This window comes from Hylobates moloch, unplaced genomic scaffold (assembly GCF_009828535.3).
Source record: "Hylobates moloch isolate HMO894 unplaced genomic scaffold, HMol_V3 SCAFFOLD_4, whole genome shotgun sequence".
Classification (NCBI taxonomy): Eukaryota; Metazoa; Chordata; class Mammalia; order Primates; family Hylobatidae; genus Hylobates; species Hylobates moloch.
In genome coordinates this window covers 7,978,211-7,996,468 of record NW_026652279.1, presented here as the reverse complement: position 1 = coordinate 7,996,468, position 18,258 = coordinate 7,978,211, and the positions used below count along the sequence as shown (strand labels likewise).

General features: G+C 40.5%; 1 protein-coding gene across 6 annotated transcripts in view; it reads right to left on the bottom strand.

Annotated features, from left to right (window-relative positions):
- The window catches only part of SLC25A26 (solute carrier family 25 member 26), a 171,405-nt gene that overhangs the window by 121,765 nt on the left and 31,382 nt on the right, over positions 1 to 18,258 (bottom strand). For all 6 annotated transcript variants that reach the window (XR_009213042.1, XR_004247616.2, XM_032149455.2 and 3 more), the window contains 2 exons: positions 5,603 to 5,707; positions 4,358 to 4,405 (listed from right to left, as the gene is read on the bottom strand). Coding sequence is in view for 4 of the 6 variants with exons in the window: in XM_032149455.2 (XP_032005346.1) it covers positions 4,358 to 4,405; positions 5,603 to 5,707 (153 nt within the window). In the remaining 2 variants the exon portion in view is untranslated. The remainder of the gene's footprint in view (positions 1 to 4,357; positions 4,406 to 5,602; positions 5,708 to 18,258) is intronic.

The following is an 18,258-nucleotide window of genomic DNA, read 5'->3' as shown; positions in this document are numbered from 1 at the left end:
GCTGAGGGCAAGTGGTTCCACTTCTCCTCCAGGCAAATACCCCAGTTCGTGCTCTCTTGAAGGCCCTCCCTTGGCTTGCACTCTCTTCTATGGTCATGAAAACCCCAATTCTGCTTCAATAAGCAAGCTACACACATGTACTTTCACACCCTTGTGGCTCTGCTCTTGCTGTTCTATCTGCCTATATCCGTAACTACTTTTAAATGCCACTCCTTCAACAATTAAGAATCATTTTATGCTAACTGAGCACCACTCAAGCATTGCTTCTTCTGTAACCCCAGCTGCATCTTGTATATACTTATCATTACAGTGCTTATGACACTGCACTATAAAGTGTCTACTTCCCTGTTTGTTTCCCCAACAGAAAGTGAATCCTTCAGGGCAGAAGTGTTCCTTGTAGTGCCCCAAGACCCAGTAGGCACTGTAAAAAGGACAGTTGAGTGAAATTTGTGGACAAAAGACATCTGCTAAGTTTAACTTATTCTCGCTTCTTTTGAAACAATTTGCTTTACTCTGCTTTCTTCCTCTATAAAAAGTCCTTCTAATTCACGTCCAAGAGTATGAGGCTGCTCTCCATAAAATTTTCAGGCCAATAGCATCTGAAATCATCCTGGTTATGAAAGCATCTATGATTTTGCTCCCCACTTTCATCTTACTGCAGTAATATCACTGCACCAGCATGCTTGACCACATCTAATTTGGCAAAGATCATGAGGAAAATGAACACTGAAAGGATGAGGTAGTGTAATCTGCTGACCTTGCTTAGACCCAATCTAAAATTCACAGTAACTAAAATAATTTCAGAGAATGTAAGAGATAAGCATGCAATCTCCACAAACATCAAAAGCAGTAAAAAAAGAAAAAAAATGTGACAACATTCACACAATCTAAAGAACACAATCTCTTATAATGCATGGACTCAAACTTCAATCTCATTCTAATGGGCAACTGCTAGGGAGATAAAACCAGTTTAAAGAAAAAATTGCATACAGAATAAACATATACGTTTCCAGGTGATTCTCACTAAGGTTTTGATGTATTTTCTTATTGAAACAACAAACAGGCTCTTGGCCAAAAAATTTTATATTGGTGCCAGAATAAACAAAGAATCTAAACTATTTATAACGCAAAAAATTCTGCTTAAAGCAGATGTATCAATTCTTATTTTTCTCATTTTGAGAAGAAATTATGTTTCATTCGGCAATAATTCTTCTCTCATTCTATCAGAGAATCTGTACAAAAGCAATAGCTCAACTAAAATCAAGTCTGAAGGATCTTTTATAAATACGCATAATGCAGAAGACCTCAATTAAATTTCCAACAAAACGCTGCCATTTTGAGTAAACAAACTCATCTCAGTAAGGTCACACTACTTTCAACGATTGCAGGCTAGAAATTAATTACTAGCATGACATATGTCAAAACAAATTTCTTAAAGAACAGAATGCAGTTGCGACCATGTGTTTTATCTGCTTGTATGCAAAACCAGTATTCTCCGGCATGTAAATACATTCATTTATTCAGCATCTCTCAGAAAAATAAAAAAGGCTTATTGCCTCTCTTTTTCCTGCACCCAGGTGAAATCTGAGTAAGCAACACATGTTTAATGAGTCGGAAACTAAGTACAGAGTGAACAGTATGGGTGCTATTTCTGAAAGGCACAAGTCATCTCCACACAATTAACTAATCTTGAAACATTAAGTTTGCCTTAAAAAGAAGTTCTTCAAAGATTTACACCAACTAGGTTGTTAACCTGTGAAAACCAAAGCTTTAAGACACATGTAACAATGTTGGTATGTCATAAAGAAGATTGTAATCTCTAGTTAAAAACAAAAAACTACCTGAGAATAAAATGAGGGATTTCAATGAATTTCAGTATTCGGCCAAATATGGCAATATTTAACTATTATGTTTCAGTATACCAGAACCTCCAAATAGAAAACGCAGATGCAGAGCAGATGTATGCAAGTTCTCACTTATATTTTATTTAACAGAAAATTGTGTCCCAAACCAGACTTCTCTTATATCTCACCTATCTGAAAACGAACTTTTGAACTTCAAGATAGTCTCTTCTGTGTGAAGCAAAGATTATAACATGCTTTTTTTTTTTTCTTTTTTGAGACAGGGTCTCTCTGTCACCCAGGCTGGAGTACAGTGGCACAATCACGGCTCACTGCAGCCTCGACCTCCCAGGCTCAAGCAGTCCTCCCACCTCAGCCTCCCAAGTAGCTGAGATTACAGGCACCACCATGCCCAGCTAGTTTTCGTATGTTATAGAGACAGGGTCTCACAATGTTGCCCAGGCTGGTCTTAAACAATTAAGGCTCAAACAATCCAACCACCTCTACCTACCAAAATGCTGGGATTACAAGCTTGAGTCACCATGCCTAGCCTATACCATGTTCTTGCAGTAATATACTGAAACTACTTAGTGATGGTAAACTTTTGCTCTTTCAGCCAAACAGAACAAAAGAAAATTGCCCATGTGTTGAATCACAGAAATTTAGAGTTAGAAGGCAAAGAGAGGGCTGGGCGCGGTGGCTCACGCCTGTAATCCCAGCACTTTGGGAGGCCAAGACGGGCGGATCAAGAGGTCAGGAGATCAAGACCATCCTGGCTAACATGGTGAAACCCCATCTCTACTAAAAATATGAAAAATTAGCCGAACGTGGTGGTGGGTGCCTGTAGTCCCAGCTACTCGGGAGGCTGAGGCAGGAGAATGGTGTGAACCCAGGAGGCGGAGTTTGCAGTGAGCCGAGATCGTGCCACTGCACTCCAGCCTCAGATACAGAGCAAGACTCTGTCTCAAAAAAAAAAAAAAAAAAAAAAAAGAAGGCAAAGAGAGGTGAAGTGGCTTCCCCTGTGGCACACTGCTCTGTGAATCACCTACAGTGCCAGGACTCCAGTCCAGACTGAACTTCCCAGCTCATCATATTTTGTTATCAAGAAGCCAAGGGCTCACTACCTGATAACAGACTTTTGAGACATCCACCTCTTAGACCAGCGGTCCCCAACCTTTTTGGCACCAGGGACAGGTTTTGTGGAAGACAATTTTTCCATGGACCAGTGATGGGGTGGGTGGTTTCGGGATGAAACTGTTCCACCTAAGATGTTCCACCCCTGATCATCATGCATTAGATTCTCATAAGGAGCACACAACCGAAATCCCTCGCATGCGCAGTTCACAATAGGGTTCGTGTTCCTATGAGAATCTAATGCTGCTGCTGATCTGACAGGAGGCAGAGCTCAGGTGGTAACGCTCACTCACCTGCTGCTCACCTCCTGCTGTGCGGCTCAGTTCCTAACAGGTCACGGACTAGTACCAGGCCACGGACCAGTACCCGTCCACGGCCCTGGGGTTGGGGTCCCTGTCTTAGAATGCTTATTCCATTACCAATTTTTCATTAGTTCCTCAAAATTCAGTAATTAACTTGATATCTTACCCTTAGCAATTATTTCTTTTTTTTTTTTGGAGACAGAGTCACTCTTGTTGCCCTGTTGCTCAAGCTGGAATCCAGTGGCATGATCTCGGCTCACTGCAACCTCCACCTCCCGAGTTCAAGCGATTCTCCTGCCTCAGCCTCCTGAGTAACTGGGATTACAGGTGCCGGCCACTCGGCTAATTTTTATATTTTTAGTAGAGACAGGGTTTCGTCATGTTGGCCAGGTTGGTTTCGAACTTACCACCTCAGGTGATCTTTCTGCCCCAGCCTCCCAAAGCGCTGGGATTACAGGCATGAGCCACCATGCCTGGCCCGAAGTTACTTCTTAATACTTCAACTGTATGAGGCCGGGCGCGGTGACTCACGCCTGTAATCCCAGCACTTTGGAAGCCCGAGGCAGGCAGATCGCAAGGTCAGGAGATAGAGACCACGCTGGCTATCACGGTGAAACCCCATCTCTACTAAAAATACAAAAAATTAGCTGGGCGTGCCAGCGAGCGCCTGTGGTCCCAGCTACTCAGGAGGCTGAGGCAGGAGAATGGCGTGAACCCGGGAGGCGGAGCCTGCAGTGAGCAAAGATCACGCCACTGCACTCCAGCCTGGGCGACAGAGCGAGACTCCATTTCAAAAAAAAAAACTTCAACTGTAAGAGATATTTAGCCACCATAGAATAACAAGTCAGTTACATCATGGGTCATTCTGACCAGTGAAATTGCTCTTCCGGCAAACCCATTCTACTCATGCTTTTAAATATAAAAACTCAGAAAACTTAACAGAAAAGTGACGATAATTTCCCTTTTTGATTTTTTAAACCAAGTTTCTCCAAATATATTTCTAATTGTTAAGTAGTATAAATTTACTGAACAAAGGACATCATTCTTTTCTACTTCAATATTGGAAAGTAAGTGACTTACCTCTCTTAAAACTGTGCTTTTATAGCCTCGATACAACCCTTGAATACCCTGAAACAAACACACAGCCAAGAGTTCAGAAAGAATGGCAGAGATTTCTGAAGGACATTCTGTATACAGCAGATCTACCTGCTCTTGTGTGAGTTCTAGAACATTCACAATTGCCACAGTTCTATGAGAGGTTAACGATTCTAAACTGGCCTAAGGTACGTAACTATACCTTAGATAACTTATATACCTCTATAACAAGCTCCTAAGGGAGCTCAGATTAGCTCTGTTTGAAATAGGAACATCTCTAACAATAAAACTGACTACATATTTACTTAGTTTCAGTTGCTGTTATTCTATAAAATATTAATCATATAGTACTTAATTGCTGTAATATGTCTTCTCTTGAAAAGAACATTTGAGATGCTTTAAATACATTTCCAAAAGCAAATGCATACAAATGCCAATTATCCTTTTGTATAAAAACAGAATTATATTTATAGCTTCAAACACCAGAAATTCATTCATAATCTCTCAAAGTAGTGGTCAATATTTCCAGACAAACCTGGATTAACCATCCACATAGTTCAACGGGGAAGCTATACTAGCTTCATCTCATTTGTACAATTAGATATTCAATGTCTCCTCACCTAGGTAACAGACCATTACAAATAAATTTTCTAAAATTAAGACTCATTGAAAATTTCCATGTGATTGAGTCTCATGTTTTTTTAAAAAAAGGCTTCTACAAAAACTATCAAGGAAAGCAGCTAAATGCTCTCTAGTCACATGGCCAGGAAGAATAATTTCTGACTGACAGCTTCAAATGCATCAGTAAAAGATGCTACATTTTGGTATAAATGTCATGACACTGGTCACTGTTATCAGTCCAGTACTAAATCTCTTCCATGGACCTAAAATACTATAGTGATGTTTTAATATAATATCTTTCTTCATTTTACATATTTAAAATTTGTTTCACATCTGATTCCAGAAGAACTACAGGAAGATTACAATTCAGGACACACACACTGTAGAGACACACTCAATGTTATGCTTAGAAATCTGAAAAACATTTAAATGAAAATATTCAAAAACCAATAAAAGGCAAAGATAATCTTAGCTAAAAATTACTATAACTGGACATTAAATTTAGCTCTAAAGTTTTCTCTAAGGCTCTTGGGATGAAATCCACAGTGCTCATATGAATTACTATAAAATCTTAATAAAGAAAAGAAGAGCTTAAAAAACCCATCTCACCTCTTCATATAAGATGTTGGAGAAAATCTGAAATGTTCTAGTAGAAGCAGATACCTGTGCCCTCTGCTTAACCACTTCAGATGGAACTCGAATCAGGCAGGCAACCTAAAAGACAAATTTAATTATATCCTAAAAAATAAATAACTGCTATAAAAATTGAAATTTTTTGGTAAGCAAAAATTGTAGCAAAAAGGTATAATATGTAGGCTTGCTGCAAGATGTCAAAAAGTTTGGGTTTTTTTTAACCCTCAACTCTTGGACCCTTAAAGCATGTACATTGTTTTGTCAGCCCGGAACCTCTCCTGGCTTATCCTATATAGATCCTCCCACCTCCCGCTAGATGTTCCAAGAACATCTGTCTACAAGCCTCCCAACAGCAAGAAGCACATTTACTCATTTCGAATCCCCAACGCCCAGAACTGCATCTGGCACATGACATTTCAAACATGTGTGATGGAAGATGAACCAGAGGAACCTCTGCTTTACTGGAAGTAATGCATACATCCGTAGAGGCAAGCTGACCATCAGCTGGTACCCACCCTTCCGCCCCTCACTAACTCCAGCCCCTAGACCTCTTGATCACACAGCAACTGAAAAGGGACTCCCAGCACTCTCGTACACTCTCCTCCAGCATTCCAGCAGACGTGGGTCATCCTCACAGCTACCGGCCAATATATGATTCTAATATCACCCTTGGTGACATCCTGAGGCCGGGTATATGTCACCTCAAATCCACACTGCCAGGATTTTACCTTACTCTATATAAAGGTAATTTACTTATTTTCAGAAATAGAAACAATAAAGAATTAGTCAAACCCAAAGGAACTCTGCCCACAAAAGGAAAGAAGGCAAGGTTGTAGAAAGGGTGGCAAGGTACAGGGAGGGAGATGTGTAAAAATATTTTAAACATTTTAGTGAAAGTCCTATATTTAAGCCTCTACGCACCTAGCAGTCTGCAAATATACAAACTTTTTCTGCAACTTAGATTTCACATATGTAACCTTGAACACGAAAGTTATGGCACTCGGGAGGCTGAGACAGGAAGGTCGCTTGAGCCCAGGAGTTCAAGACTAGCCTGCAAGAAAGGTAAGAAAACCATTCCACCAAATAGAGTGAACAACTCAAAGAGGTTTGTCCTTTTTGATCCGTATTCTCCTGATTTCTAATCAGAGATCAGTACTCAATTTGGATATTACATAAGGCTTTGCCTGTCCAAAATTAAATGGTTCTAAGGCAAGGCTCTACAGCAAATTTATAATGTAAAAGACCAAATAGGAAATATTTTACAGTTTGCAAGCCACATGGTCTCCGTCACAATTGTTCAACTATGCTGTTTTAGCACAAAAGCAGCTATACATAATAATATATAAATTAATAGTTTGCCTATGTTCCAATAAAACTTTTTTTACAAAAACGGGTGACAGCTTGCCAACTCCTACTCTAAGGGAATTAGCCTTGGCAAGAGCAGACTGGGCACAGAACAGATATAAGCCCCGGCACCCGTGACAAGTGGGACAAAGACACCATGTGATGTGATTTTAGATGTCATGAAGTCAGCTAACACGAGCATATCGCCTCTAAAGCTAGGAAGTAACAATGCTTCATACCAATGCATTACAACAAAGGGTATGGTTATGGTAACAAAGGATTCATTACCTGAAGTTATTTTTCTACCAAAACTGACAAGATTTACAAAACAATATAATCTGATTTCCATTTCTTTATTCACTGAACATTTGAATGCTTCGTATGTATTAAGCTGTCTGTAATTTGGGCCAACATATTTTTCCACCCAGTCTCCCTTCAAACTTATCTAATTCAGTTCAAGAAATACATATGGAGCCAGATACTACACAAGCCACTCCATGATAAATAAGACTAAGATGATGCCCTGGCCTCAAAGAACCCACAAATACATATAAATAATTTCAATAATATATGGCCAAAAGGGGGATGGGGGGCATGGACGAAGATTATGGGAAATGTGGAGGAGGGCTATTTAGTCCAACCCCCAGATTCAGAGAAACTGCCCAAGATTACACCATTATAGAACGTTCCGGATGAGCCAGAATGAGCTGGCAAGAAAGGTGGAAAGGGCACAGTGGGAAGAGTGAACAATAAAAGAAAGTACATAAATACAAAAGCAGGGTGTTCAGGGGAATCAGCGGCAGTCCCACCAACACAGTATTCCAAAGCTGGCAGCCACCCACACCATTCCGTATTACCAAAGCAGCAAGTGCAAGGTCAGGAGTAATGACAAGTAACACTGGACAGACAAGGCCCTGTATACCAGGCTAAGGGGCTGAAACTTCATTCCATAGTCAGTGGGAACACTTGAAAAAGCTGAAGCAGAGGAATGACAACATGTGCTTAGGGAGATCACTCTGGCTGCAGTACACAGGACAGTTGGAGGGTGGGGAGGAAGGCAAGAAGCAAAGGGGGACCACAAGTCAGAAGGCAGGAGATGCGTTACGAGATTGCTATAGCAGTTGTATAAAAGATGTCTGGAAATGAATATGGCTCAGAGAAGGTCAAATCTGAGGAAAAAGGAGTAAAATGCACCGGACCTGGTCACTGACAGGAGGTTAAGGAGTGAAGAAGTAGGGAGACAGTAAGATGCTTCTGTTTCTGGTTTGGATAATAGGCACATGGTGGTCCCAAAACATGAGATTAGCAGTCCAGGGAAGAAGAAGGGAGGTAAGTTCAGACTAGGCAATGCTGAGTAGAAGTCTGGGGGACAGGTAAGGGGCTATGTCCAGCCAAGAAATGAATATATCGCTATAAAACTAGAAAACAACTTTTTCTGGGCTGCGAATACATATATGGAAGTCATCAGCATACAGGTGATCCCTAAAACCAAAACAGATAGTAACACCCAAAGAGAGAGCCAAAAGGGAAGATCAAAAGCCAATAATGGAACTCTGGGAACATCAATTTCTAAAGGGCAAGCAACAGTGGAAGGGGGTATATAATGTTGCAGGGCACACCTGCCTTCTCTGGCTGCCCAGCTTCCGACTCTCATGTGTGGGGGGCTTCCCAGTTAGGAAAAACAAAGGGACTCAGTCTCTCCCCTCCTGCCCTGGCAGGAGGACCACAATCAGGTGAGTTAGGTCTGGCTAATCGAACACTCCTGTCCAGGGGTCTGACTCTAGAGCTATGCTGGCAAATGTGCAGGCCACTAGCCCATGCAGCTACGGAGCACTTGAAAAGTGACTAGTACAACTGAGATGTTCTGTAAGTGTTAAATGACAGATTTTGAGAACTTGGTATAAAAAATTAATGTAAAATATCCTGTTAATACTTAAAAAAAAAAAAAAGAAAAGGAAAGAAAAGAAAAAATAGATGAGGTCTCACTATGTTGCCCAGGCTGACCCTGAACTCCTGGGTTCAAGCGATTCTCCCACCTTGGCCTCCTGAGTAGGTGGTGCCACCATGCCCAATTAATAATTATTTTACATTAATTATACAGTGAAATCTAAATACCATGGATGTGTTTGGTTTAATATGTTATTAAAATTCATCCCAGCAGACGTTTTCACCTTTTTTAATGTGGCTATTAGAAAATATAAAATTTCACCTGCATCTGACATTATATCTCCATTGAACAGTGCTGTTTGGAGCAACTGGGAGACCTGAACATTCATTTAAGAAATAATTGCTTTTTTAGATGCAAGTACCAGGACCATGACTATAAATGACATTTAATTAAGTCACTTATTTGGTGACAGGTAGTTCAAATTTTAGTCCAGAACTTCAAAGTGAACATGACACCAGGCTCTTCCTATCCTTCTGCCCAGCCACCTAGCTTCCTGGCTTCTCTCATCCTTGGGCATCCTGACTCTCAGATAAAACACAGCTCTTATGTCCTCCAGCACCACCTCATCACACCACAGAGTTGAAGGCAAGAAGAACAGGCCTCCTCCCTTTTCTCAGATTTCCCCCGCAGACATCTCCTTGCATGTGTTGGCCAGAGTTGTGTGACGTGGCCACCCCTTGTTAGGGAGGTAGAGGATATCTAGATCTAGCAAAGCGTTAGGAACATGAGACACAAGCCAAATCAGTATTCTGTGGGCAAAGGAGAAGTGGAAGGCAACAGTGTCTGCCAATCTTCCAAAAAATATTCTTCATTCCATAAGTTAGCCAGGATCAATGTTGATGGCAAGCAACCAAGCACCCTACTTGATGTGCAAGGGGGCCAGAAGCCTCAAATGGAGGTTGGCAGAGCAACGCATCAAGAGTCTTGAGCAGCGCACATATGAGGATTTACAGAGTTCACTGGTATTGCTTCCACGGAGTGGCTGGGGTGGGAGATCCATTACGGTCAATTCATAAGGGATTCAGGGAGATGAGCAAGTGTAGACTACCATCATGCAAAGGTGGCTAGGTGTTAGGAGATGGATTCAGAGTTAAGAGGGCCACAGGGTCAAGGAATAGTGTGGTTTTAAGACAGTCAATATTTGCACATACGATGGGGGAAAGTGCTATCAGCAAGAGAAAGGCTGATAATCTAGGAAAGAAGTGAAATAATACATGAAGACCCCACAGGAAATGAAAAAAGGTAGAGTCAGAGACCCGAGCCCGTGCCTCTCCGTCTATGACTACCTCCCTTCACCAGGCCCGTCCCTCAGCCTCGGGGTCACTCCTGCATCAAACCTGGATCTTTGGTTCAGGGCTCAACTCCAGGGAGGAATGAGCAGTGGTGTGGCTGAGGGTCTGCAGCCCTAGACTGTGGCCTCAGTTCTGCAAGTGAGTTCCCGAGTATTTCTCTGGCCTTCCAGAGTCTTTTTTTTAAATTCATTTTAAAATGAAGAAAATTGACAAATGATAATGTATATATTTATACAATTAGACGCATAGATGTATACTTTTTCTTACTTGACTTGGACCAGAGAACTTTATGGTATCTTTTTAGGTCCTTATTTCTATAATTCTTAATTTTCCAAAATTATACCTTATCTAACATCAAAAGATTCCCTCCCTCTGTATTCTTAATTCCCAAATAAGCTTTCTTACCTGACATTTTTTACTAACTTACACCATATAGTTTGTGAAATATATTTCCTCTTCTACTAAACTGTAAGCACCCTGACAGCAAGAAGATGGTATGCACCAAACTCACTAATCAGCTGGTGTATTATTTGATGTTGAAAACAAATGAAACTAGCCAGGAGGAAACGAATCAGCAAAAAAAAAGAATCATCAATTCCACAGAAATGACTTCTCCATACCTTAGAATTTACATATAAATATACATAGAAATAGGGTATCGTTCTGTCACCCAGACTGCAGTAAGGTGGCATGGTCAAAGCTCACTGCAGCCTCAGTCCTGGGCCCAAGTGATCCTCCCATCTCAGGCTTTTGTGGAGTTGGGACTACGGGTGTGCCACCACACCCTGCTAATTTTTTCATCTTTTGGTAGAGACAGAATCTTGCTATGTTGCCCAGGCTGGTCCCAAACTCCTGGCCTCAAGTGATCCACCTGCCTCAACCTCCCAAAGCACTGGAATTACAAGCGAGAGCCACCATGTCCAGCCTAATTTTTTTTTTGCCTCTACATATATTTATTGCCTATACATATACTTACGTAAAGAGTAGGGAAAAAAGACAGTAGAATTACAGATGTTTCTTTTCTACCTACTTATATTTTCTAAATTCTCTACAATTCACATTTATTATTATTTCACAAGTTTTTAACATAATTTCAAAGGACAAAAGTATTTATTATGGACCAAAGATTTTAAGTGAGGGAGAAAAATAAAATAAAAGAGCTAATTTAAAATATGCCTTTAGATGGAAACCAATCAGCCTTGATAAAAATGACATATTATAAATTTAGTAGCAATAAATCCACAAAAACATATTAAACAGCTTACCAGTAAGGCCTAAAATTCATGAAACCTACATGAACCTAACAGGACAGCTCCCAGCTAAAACTCATTAAAGAAGTGAAAATAAATAAATAAGAAAAAATAAGTGAAAGAAAACGGTATACTACCTCCTTGCATTTTTCAATTCAAGAGGTCAAGAGTGAAATCCGACCCCAATATATGAAGAAAATAGGAATTGTCTACTTCTGTGGTTTGGTATAAATATTTATGGAACTTCATGCTTCATAACCCTCCATGTTCTATTATGTTTTTAGTTTTTAAAAATACAGACGCAGAAAAAAAACCTTGAAAAGCCTCTCCAATAAAAAATCAATCTAACTAGCCGAGGGGTACAAAGCACCCAGCATGGCTTCCTGACTTCTGCTGGGTGACAACTGTGGCATAAGAGAGATGCTACAAAGTAATGCTTCTGCTTCCTCCAGTACCTCCGGAGCCTTCCATTTGGTTTTCTATTAACTCTGGTCCTTCTTAGATTTGAATTTGAGCTACAACAGAGTAATTCACTGCACAAGAACAAAAACATGTTACAGTATTATGGTTCTATGAAAGGAAACAGAATGTCATCCGTGGGTCTCTTGGTAAATCCATTCTGTAAAGCATTCTTTCCTTATAAATCTGAGGTTCAGTATGAATCCACGACACAGGAATGGTGGCATTTTCACTAAACCCAACAATGTTGTAAATGTTAAAGTTCTATCTAAAAACAAGAACTACTAAGGTTTTCCGTAAAGAAAAATAAAAAAAAAATGCTCCCTCCATACTTTATCAAAATCAAAATGCAATGCTGGCCTCCTTAAATATGCCAAAATATGAAACCTTAGATTAAAATGTTGATTAAATCATGATGCTGCTACCAAGATTTTTCTTCCTTTGACATAACTAAAATCTTTTGTTGTTTTTAATTGACTGCTGCAACTAAGGACTGAATGTTTCCTTTTGGTATTTATTAAGTGAAACACCAAGAACCAGGTGCACATGCATGCTGTCCCTGCTACTCAGGGAGGTGAAGACAGGAGGATCACTTGAGGCCACAAGTTTGAAGCCAGCCTAGGCCACCTATGAGATCCTGTCTCTTTAAACAAAAACAAAAACCCAAGATGCAAGACTACAAATCATAAAACTAAGCCTTTCAAAGGGAAAAAATTACAGTGAACTTCGGCCTCACTTTAGGTATCGAGTGGAGGAAGAGACAGATGGATGCTGCTAAAATCTCTGGTTCTTTCATTGCCACTGCCAAGTTCCCTTCCTTCAACACATCACCACTAGGTTTTACAATAGCATCCTGTCCTCTCGCTCTGGAAATGCTCTTCAAAGTCCCTAAGTATCCCCAATAATACCTTTTATTAACATTACATCTTCTTCGCAACTATTTCAACATAGCTCACAAAAAAAATTCTGATTTAAGATTTTTCTCCAAGAAACTCCATCAATTACCTGAAAATATTCCTCTGATATTAGAAGCTAATTATGTCAGCACTTTATATATAAATCAATCTGAGATCATAGAAGTTGCTGAAGGTCAGAGAGCTACTTAGCTCAGGAAGCATGGGTGTAACCCAAGTGTTCTGATTATCATCTCCAGAATTATTTTTCAATAAACATGTCATACTTACACACATCTAATGCACTTAGAGCTTCAAGGTTTAATTTCAGCTAATGCTTCATGTTTCAACAGGCAACTCTATAACCAATTCAACAGAAATGTAACAATAAACTGAACAGAGCCACTCAAAGCTTCATCATATTCAAAGCAAAAGCGCCTTTGGACTTTCCAGAGCAAACTCAACGTGGCAAATTAGTAAGACAGGGGGTCAGGGAGAGACCCCTGGAAACTGTGAAGATTTTTAAAATGCAATTTGCTTACTTGTATTTCACTTCCATATTCTCTTTGTAATTCCCAAAATTCTCTTTAGAATGCAGGTTTCCCATTAAGAATATTTAACATCTCTTTCTATACCATCATTTAAAAATCAAAGACCTCTACAAGTTATTTGTGTGTCAAGTCTGCCATCTTCTGCCGATAAATGGAATTACAGCTGTTGACAAAACCAATTTACAAATCCTAACTTACAATCCTTAGGTCCCCATGTAAGTACGTAAAAATTAAAATCTATGTTCATCAAACCCTTCTCCCTTATAAGACTCTTTCCAATCACGCAAATAAGTTCAATCATTGTAGGTATTAGTCTTCCCTCGCCTGACAAGACTGCTGTCATGGGTAATCCAGACTACACAGGGAAGTCTTCCCAAAGAAAATAACTCTATTAAACACTTAGTCCCTGTGTCTACAATTTGTTCACAGAATTTTATACAACCCCAAAGATAAGCCTCAAATGGCTTTTTTGATTTTGTATTTTTCCGTAACACAAATGAGCCATGATTTCACAGGAGGTGACAAACATCCCATGGATGGATTTATAGATTCCCACCAATACAAAAATCTGAACGTGGAGGAGGTGGCAATGGTGACTGCATTTGCTTCCTACTGCTGCTCTCACAAATCACCATACATTTAGTGGCTTAAAACAAAGCTTATTATCTATAATTCTGAAGGTATGAATTCCAAAATGGGTCTTCCTGAGCTAAGATCAAGAGACGTCAGTCAGGCAGTACACTTTCTGGAAGCTGCAAGGGAATGTTGACTTCCTGCTTTCTAGGACTCCCCTGCACTCCTTGGTTTGTGGCCCCTTGCTCTATATTTGGACCAGCAGTATACCATCTTCAGCTCTCTGACCCCCCCTCCCCTCTCCTAAGGACCTTACTGATTAGACTGGGCCCACTTGAATAATCCAGAAAACTCTTTCCACCTCAACATTCTTTTTGTTTTTGAAACGGAGTCTCACTCTGTCACCCAGGCTGGAGTGCAGTGGCGCAATCGGCAAGCTCCGCCTCCCAAGTTCACCCCATTCTCCTGTCTCAGCCTCCCGAGTAGCTGGGACTACAGGCGCCCACCACCATGCCCGGCTAATTATTTTTTGCTTTTTTTTTTTTTTAGTAGAGACGAGGTTTCACCATGTTAGCCAAGACGGTCTCGATCTCCTGACCTCACGATCCGCCCACCTTAGCTTCCCAAAGTGCTGGGATTACAGGCGTGAGCCAGTGCGCCCGGACCCCATCTCAACATTCTTAATATTATCTGCCAAATCTCTTTCCCATGTAAGGAAACACATTCAGAGATCTGGGGACTAGGACATATTTATGGGGGGGGGGCATTATTTTGCCTATCACAGTAACCAATGGCAAATTTTGGAACCTGATCTTTTAAGAAAGCAGTGATGTGAATCATTACTGCACAAGTAGTATACTTACCGCTACTTCTGCCATTTTTTAAATACTACATGAAAAAGAAAACAGAGGTGCTCTCAGAAGTATACAGAGAAATATTTATCTAATTACTTATTCTGCAATGGCGTTTTATTATTAGCTGGGAATAATAATAGCTGGGAAACTTGGAACACATCACCAAACTTCTTTGAATTTCAATTTCTTCATCTTCTGAATACATATCTTTCCCAAAACTAGGAAATTCTAAAAACATGCCACATTCAGCAACTTGTATGAAATGGGGCTAGACCCAATGTTTATTCAACATTTTGTGTGTCAGATGCTAGGCTGGACACTTTGTAAGTGCTGTATAATTTCATCCTTCTAAAAACTGTGACTGGGATGGCATTAATCCTATTTTTTCAAGATGAAGAAAACAGCATTTCAGTGAAGGCAAGTAAATGGCCTACAGACAAATACGTGGACAAGTTACAAATCTGACCCTGATCTGTGTAACTTGACGGCCCATAGTCCACACCATGCTACTTCCCTAGAGACATCCTCAAATACTCCCTAGTTATTTAACAGATGGATCCAACTTACTTACACGCTCCTCAAAAACAGGGATCAAATTTCTTATTCGGTGTCTCTTAGCACCTATTAATAGTATTAGCTATACAACTCAAATATTGAAAAGCACACAATCACAAACCAAAGCAAGTAAGTGACAGTGGCATTTAATTCAAGAACCCTAATCTTAACAAGGCAGTATTTTAGGAAATAAAGGTTTGTCACTGACAGAGTTCAGGCTCACTTGAAAGTGGCTAATCCTAACCTCCTTTGGTATTTGGGTCCTTTGAGAGTAGTATTCAGGCATTCTATTTACAATGTAGTGGCAATAACTGACCAAGTTACACTCCTGTGGCTCAGAATCGTTTCTTCAACTTCATCATCCTACATGAAAATCATATTGTGCCTATAAAGCTCAACTTAATTGTGTTCTATAAACTCATGCAGCTCTTAAATAAAAAGTTAACAGAGGTTCCCTTCCCTTTTGTCCACTAACTAAATAAAATAATCAATGAAATACACTCTCCCAGATCATGAATCAATACCATCTGAACTAACACTGCATACTATACTAGAAAAAGAAAATCCATACAACAGAAAACAATATGAAATATGTTAGAAAAGGAAGTCATCGAGAAACTGGGGGTGGGGGCGCAGATGGGGTACGATGTTCCTTTCTAAAGGCCTCACTGGTAAATCTCTTCAGCACATTCATGCCTGTACTATAGATGAATAACTACAAGTAAGGTCATCACCACACACAGATAATGCCAAGACAGGGCAAGCCCTGACCCTCCCCTGAACTGACCCTCTCTCTCTCTAGTCTTCTCCCCCTCTCTGTGTGTTAGCTCAACCTCAGATGGCTAGGCCCACTGCCAAGATGGGCCATGCTTATTCAACTTAGCTCGGTAAACTCCATTGGAGAATTCAAGCAGGTGCACAACACACATAGACACAACAAACTAAAAGGCATCCATGATGAAAAACACACTGAAAGACGTCACTGGAAGGGCTCCTGAAAGAATGATCATCTTTCCGCCAGCTCTACCTCTTTAACATCTCTTGAACTCACTCACTCCCTCTGCATCCCTCTGCCCCAGCTGTGGTTCTCTCCTGGGGATTCCTTTAACCGTCTCCTTATCTCCACACAGCTGCCAGGGGCCTCTTTTAAAATTACAAGTCTGATTGAAAGATAAAAGCCCAACTCCTGGCCGGGCGCGGTGGCTCATGCTTGTAATCCCAGCACTTCGGGAGGCCGAGGCGGGCGGATCACGAGGTCAGGAGATCGAGACCACGGTGAAACCCCGTCCCTACTAAAAATACAAAAAATTAGCCGGGCGTGGTGGCGGGCGCCTGTAGTCCCAGCTACTCGGAGAGGCTGAGCCAGGAGAATGGCGTGAACCCGGGAGGCGGAGCTTGCAGTGAGCCGAGATTGCGCCACTGCACTCTAGCCTGGGCGACAGAGCGAGACTCCGTCTCAAAAAAAAAAAAAAAAAAAAAGCCCAACTCCTTACTATAGCAGGCAAGGCCGTATAGCTCTCAGCCCCTGCTTCACCTCAGGGTGACCCTGTCACACTGTGCTCCAACCATATGGAACTTAAAACTACCTAACAAGGGCTTTTCAGAACTCCAATACCCCTCCTTGCACCCACCCACCTAACAAACCATCCTATTCTAAATGCAAGATAATAAAATTGTACTATAACTGAGACTCCTGCTAAATAAGATTTTAGCTGCCCTGCCACAAAAACAAAACAAAAAGAGTAATTATGTTAAATGATGGATATGCTGACTTACTTCACTGTGGCAACCATTTTACTATCCATATGTATCCCACATCGTGTTGTATACCTTAAATAGATACACAATTTTTTAATAAATTAAATTAAATGCAGCTTTTTTAAAAGCTGGCTATTCTGTGAGGCTTTTTCTGAATTAACACCTATTCATCTACCCCAGTCCGGAGAAAACCAACGACTCCTTCCCTTCAGCCTCTCACTCTACTTTGTACAGATGACCCTCAATTTATGACAGGGTTATGTCCCAATAAACCCATCTTAAGTTGAAAACATTTCAAGTTGAAAATGCATGTGATACCCCTAATCTACAGAACATCATTGCTTTAGCCTCACCTCCCTAAAACTTGCTCAGAATACTTATACCAGCACAGCTGACTGGGACGTGCACTGCCCAGCATTGCCCGAGAGCATCTTATCACCTATCACTAGCCTGGGAAAAGATCAAAATGCAAAATCTGAAACACAGTTTCTATTGAATGCATCTCACTCTTGCACCATTGTAAAGTCATTTAAGTAGAACCATCGTAAGTCAGGGACCATCTACAGTTCCTTTTCTTAAAAATGCCTGTAACACTTTAGTGCACTTACAGCAAGCCTCTAAAAGGCAGTATGTTATCTTGTCATTTCATCCTCAATGCCTGGAACATATTAGGGACTTCAGATCTAAATCCACACCACTAGGTAAGGACAATAAAAGTGGTGAAGGAATCTAAGACGAGGTGAACAAAAGCAACCTATTACAAAAAAGAATCAAAGACGTACAAGTGAAGAAATAATACAAAATAAAAGGTGTCTGGAAAACAAATTGTTTTTTATATTGTTGAGATAATTTTTTGTGTAATTCTTATGGTTTAGGGTTGCTAAGAAGGAATTTAAACATCTGCCTGCCCTATGTATTTAACGCCCTGAAGGAAGACTCCCAGACACATTGAAAAAGTCAACAGACAGGAAAACAGGGTGAAAGGTCCCCATAATACATGGATGTGCTTAGACACACCAAACAAAAAAAGTGTTTGTTTGAGTGCACTCAGGTATCTGACAGTTCTGTTTCAGCTTCTGTGTTTCCTGGTAATAGTCATACACTATTGATGAACCTTCTTTCATCTTTATATACAAGTAATTACCATCATCAGCT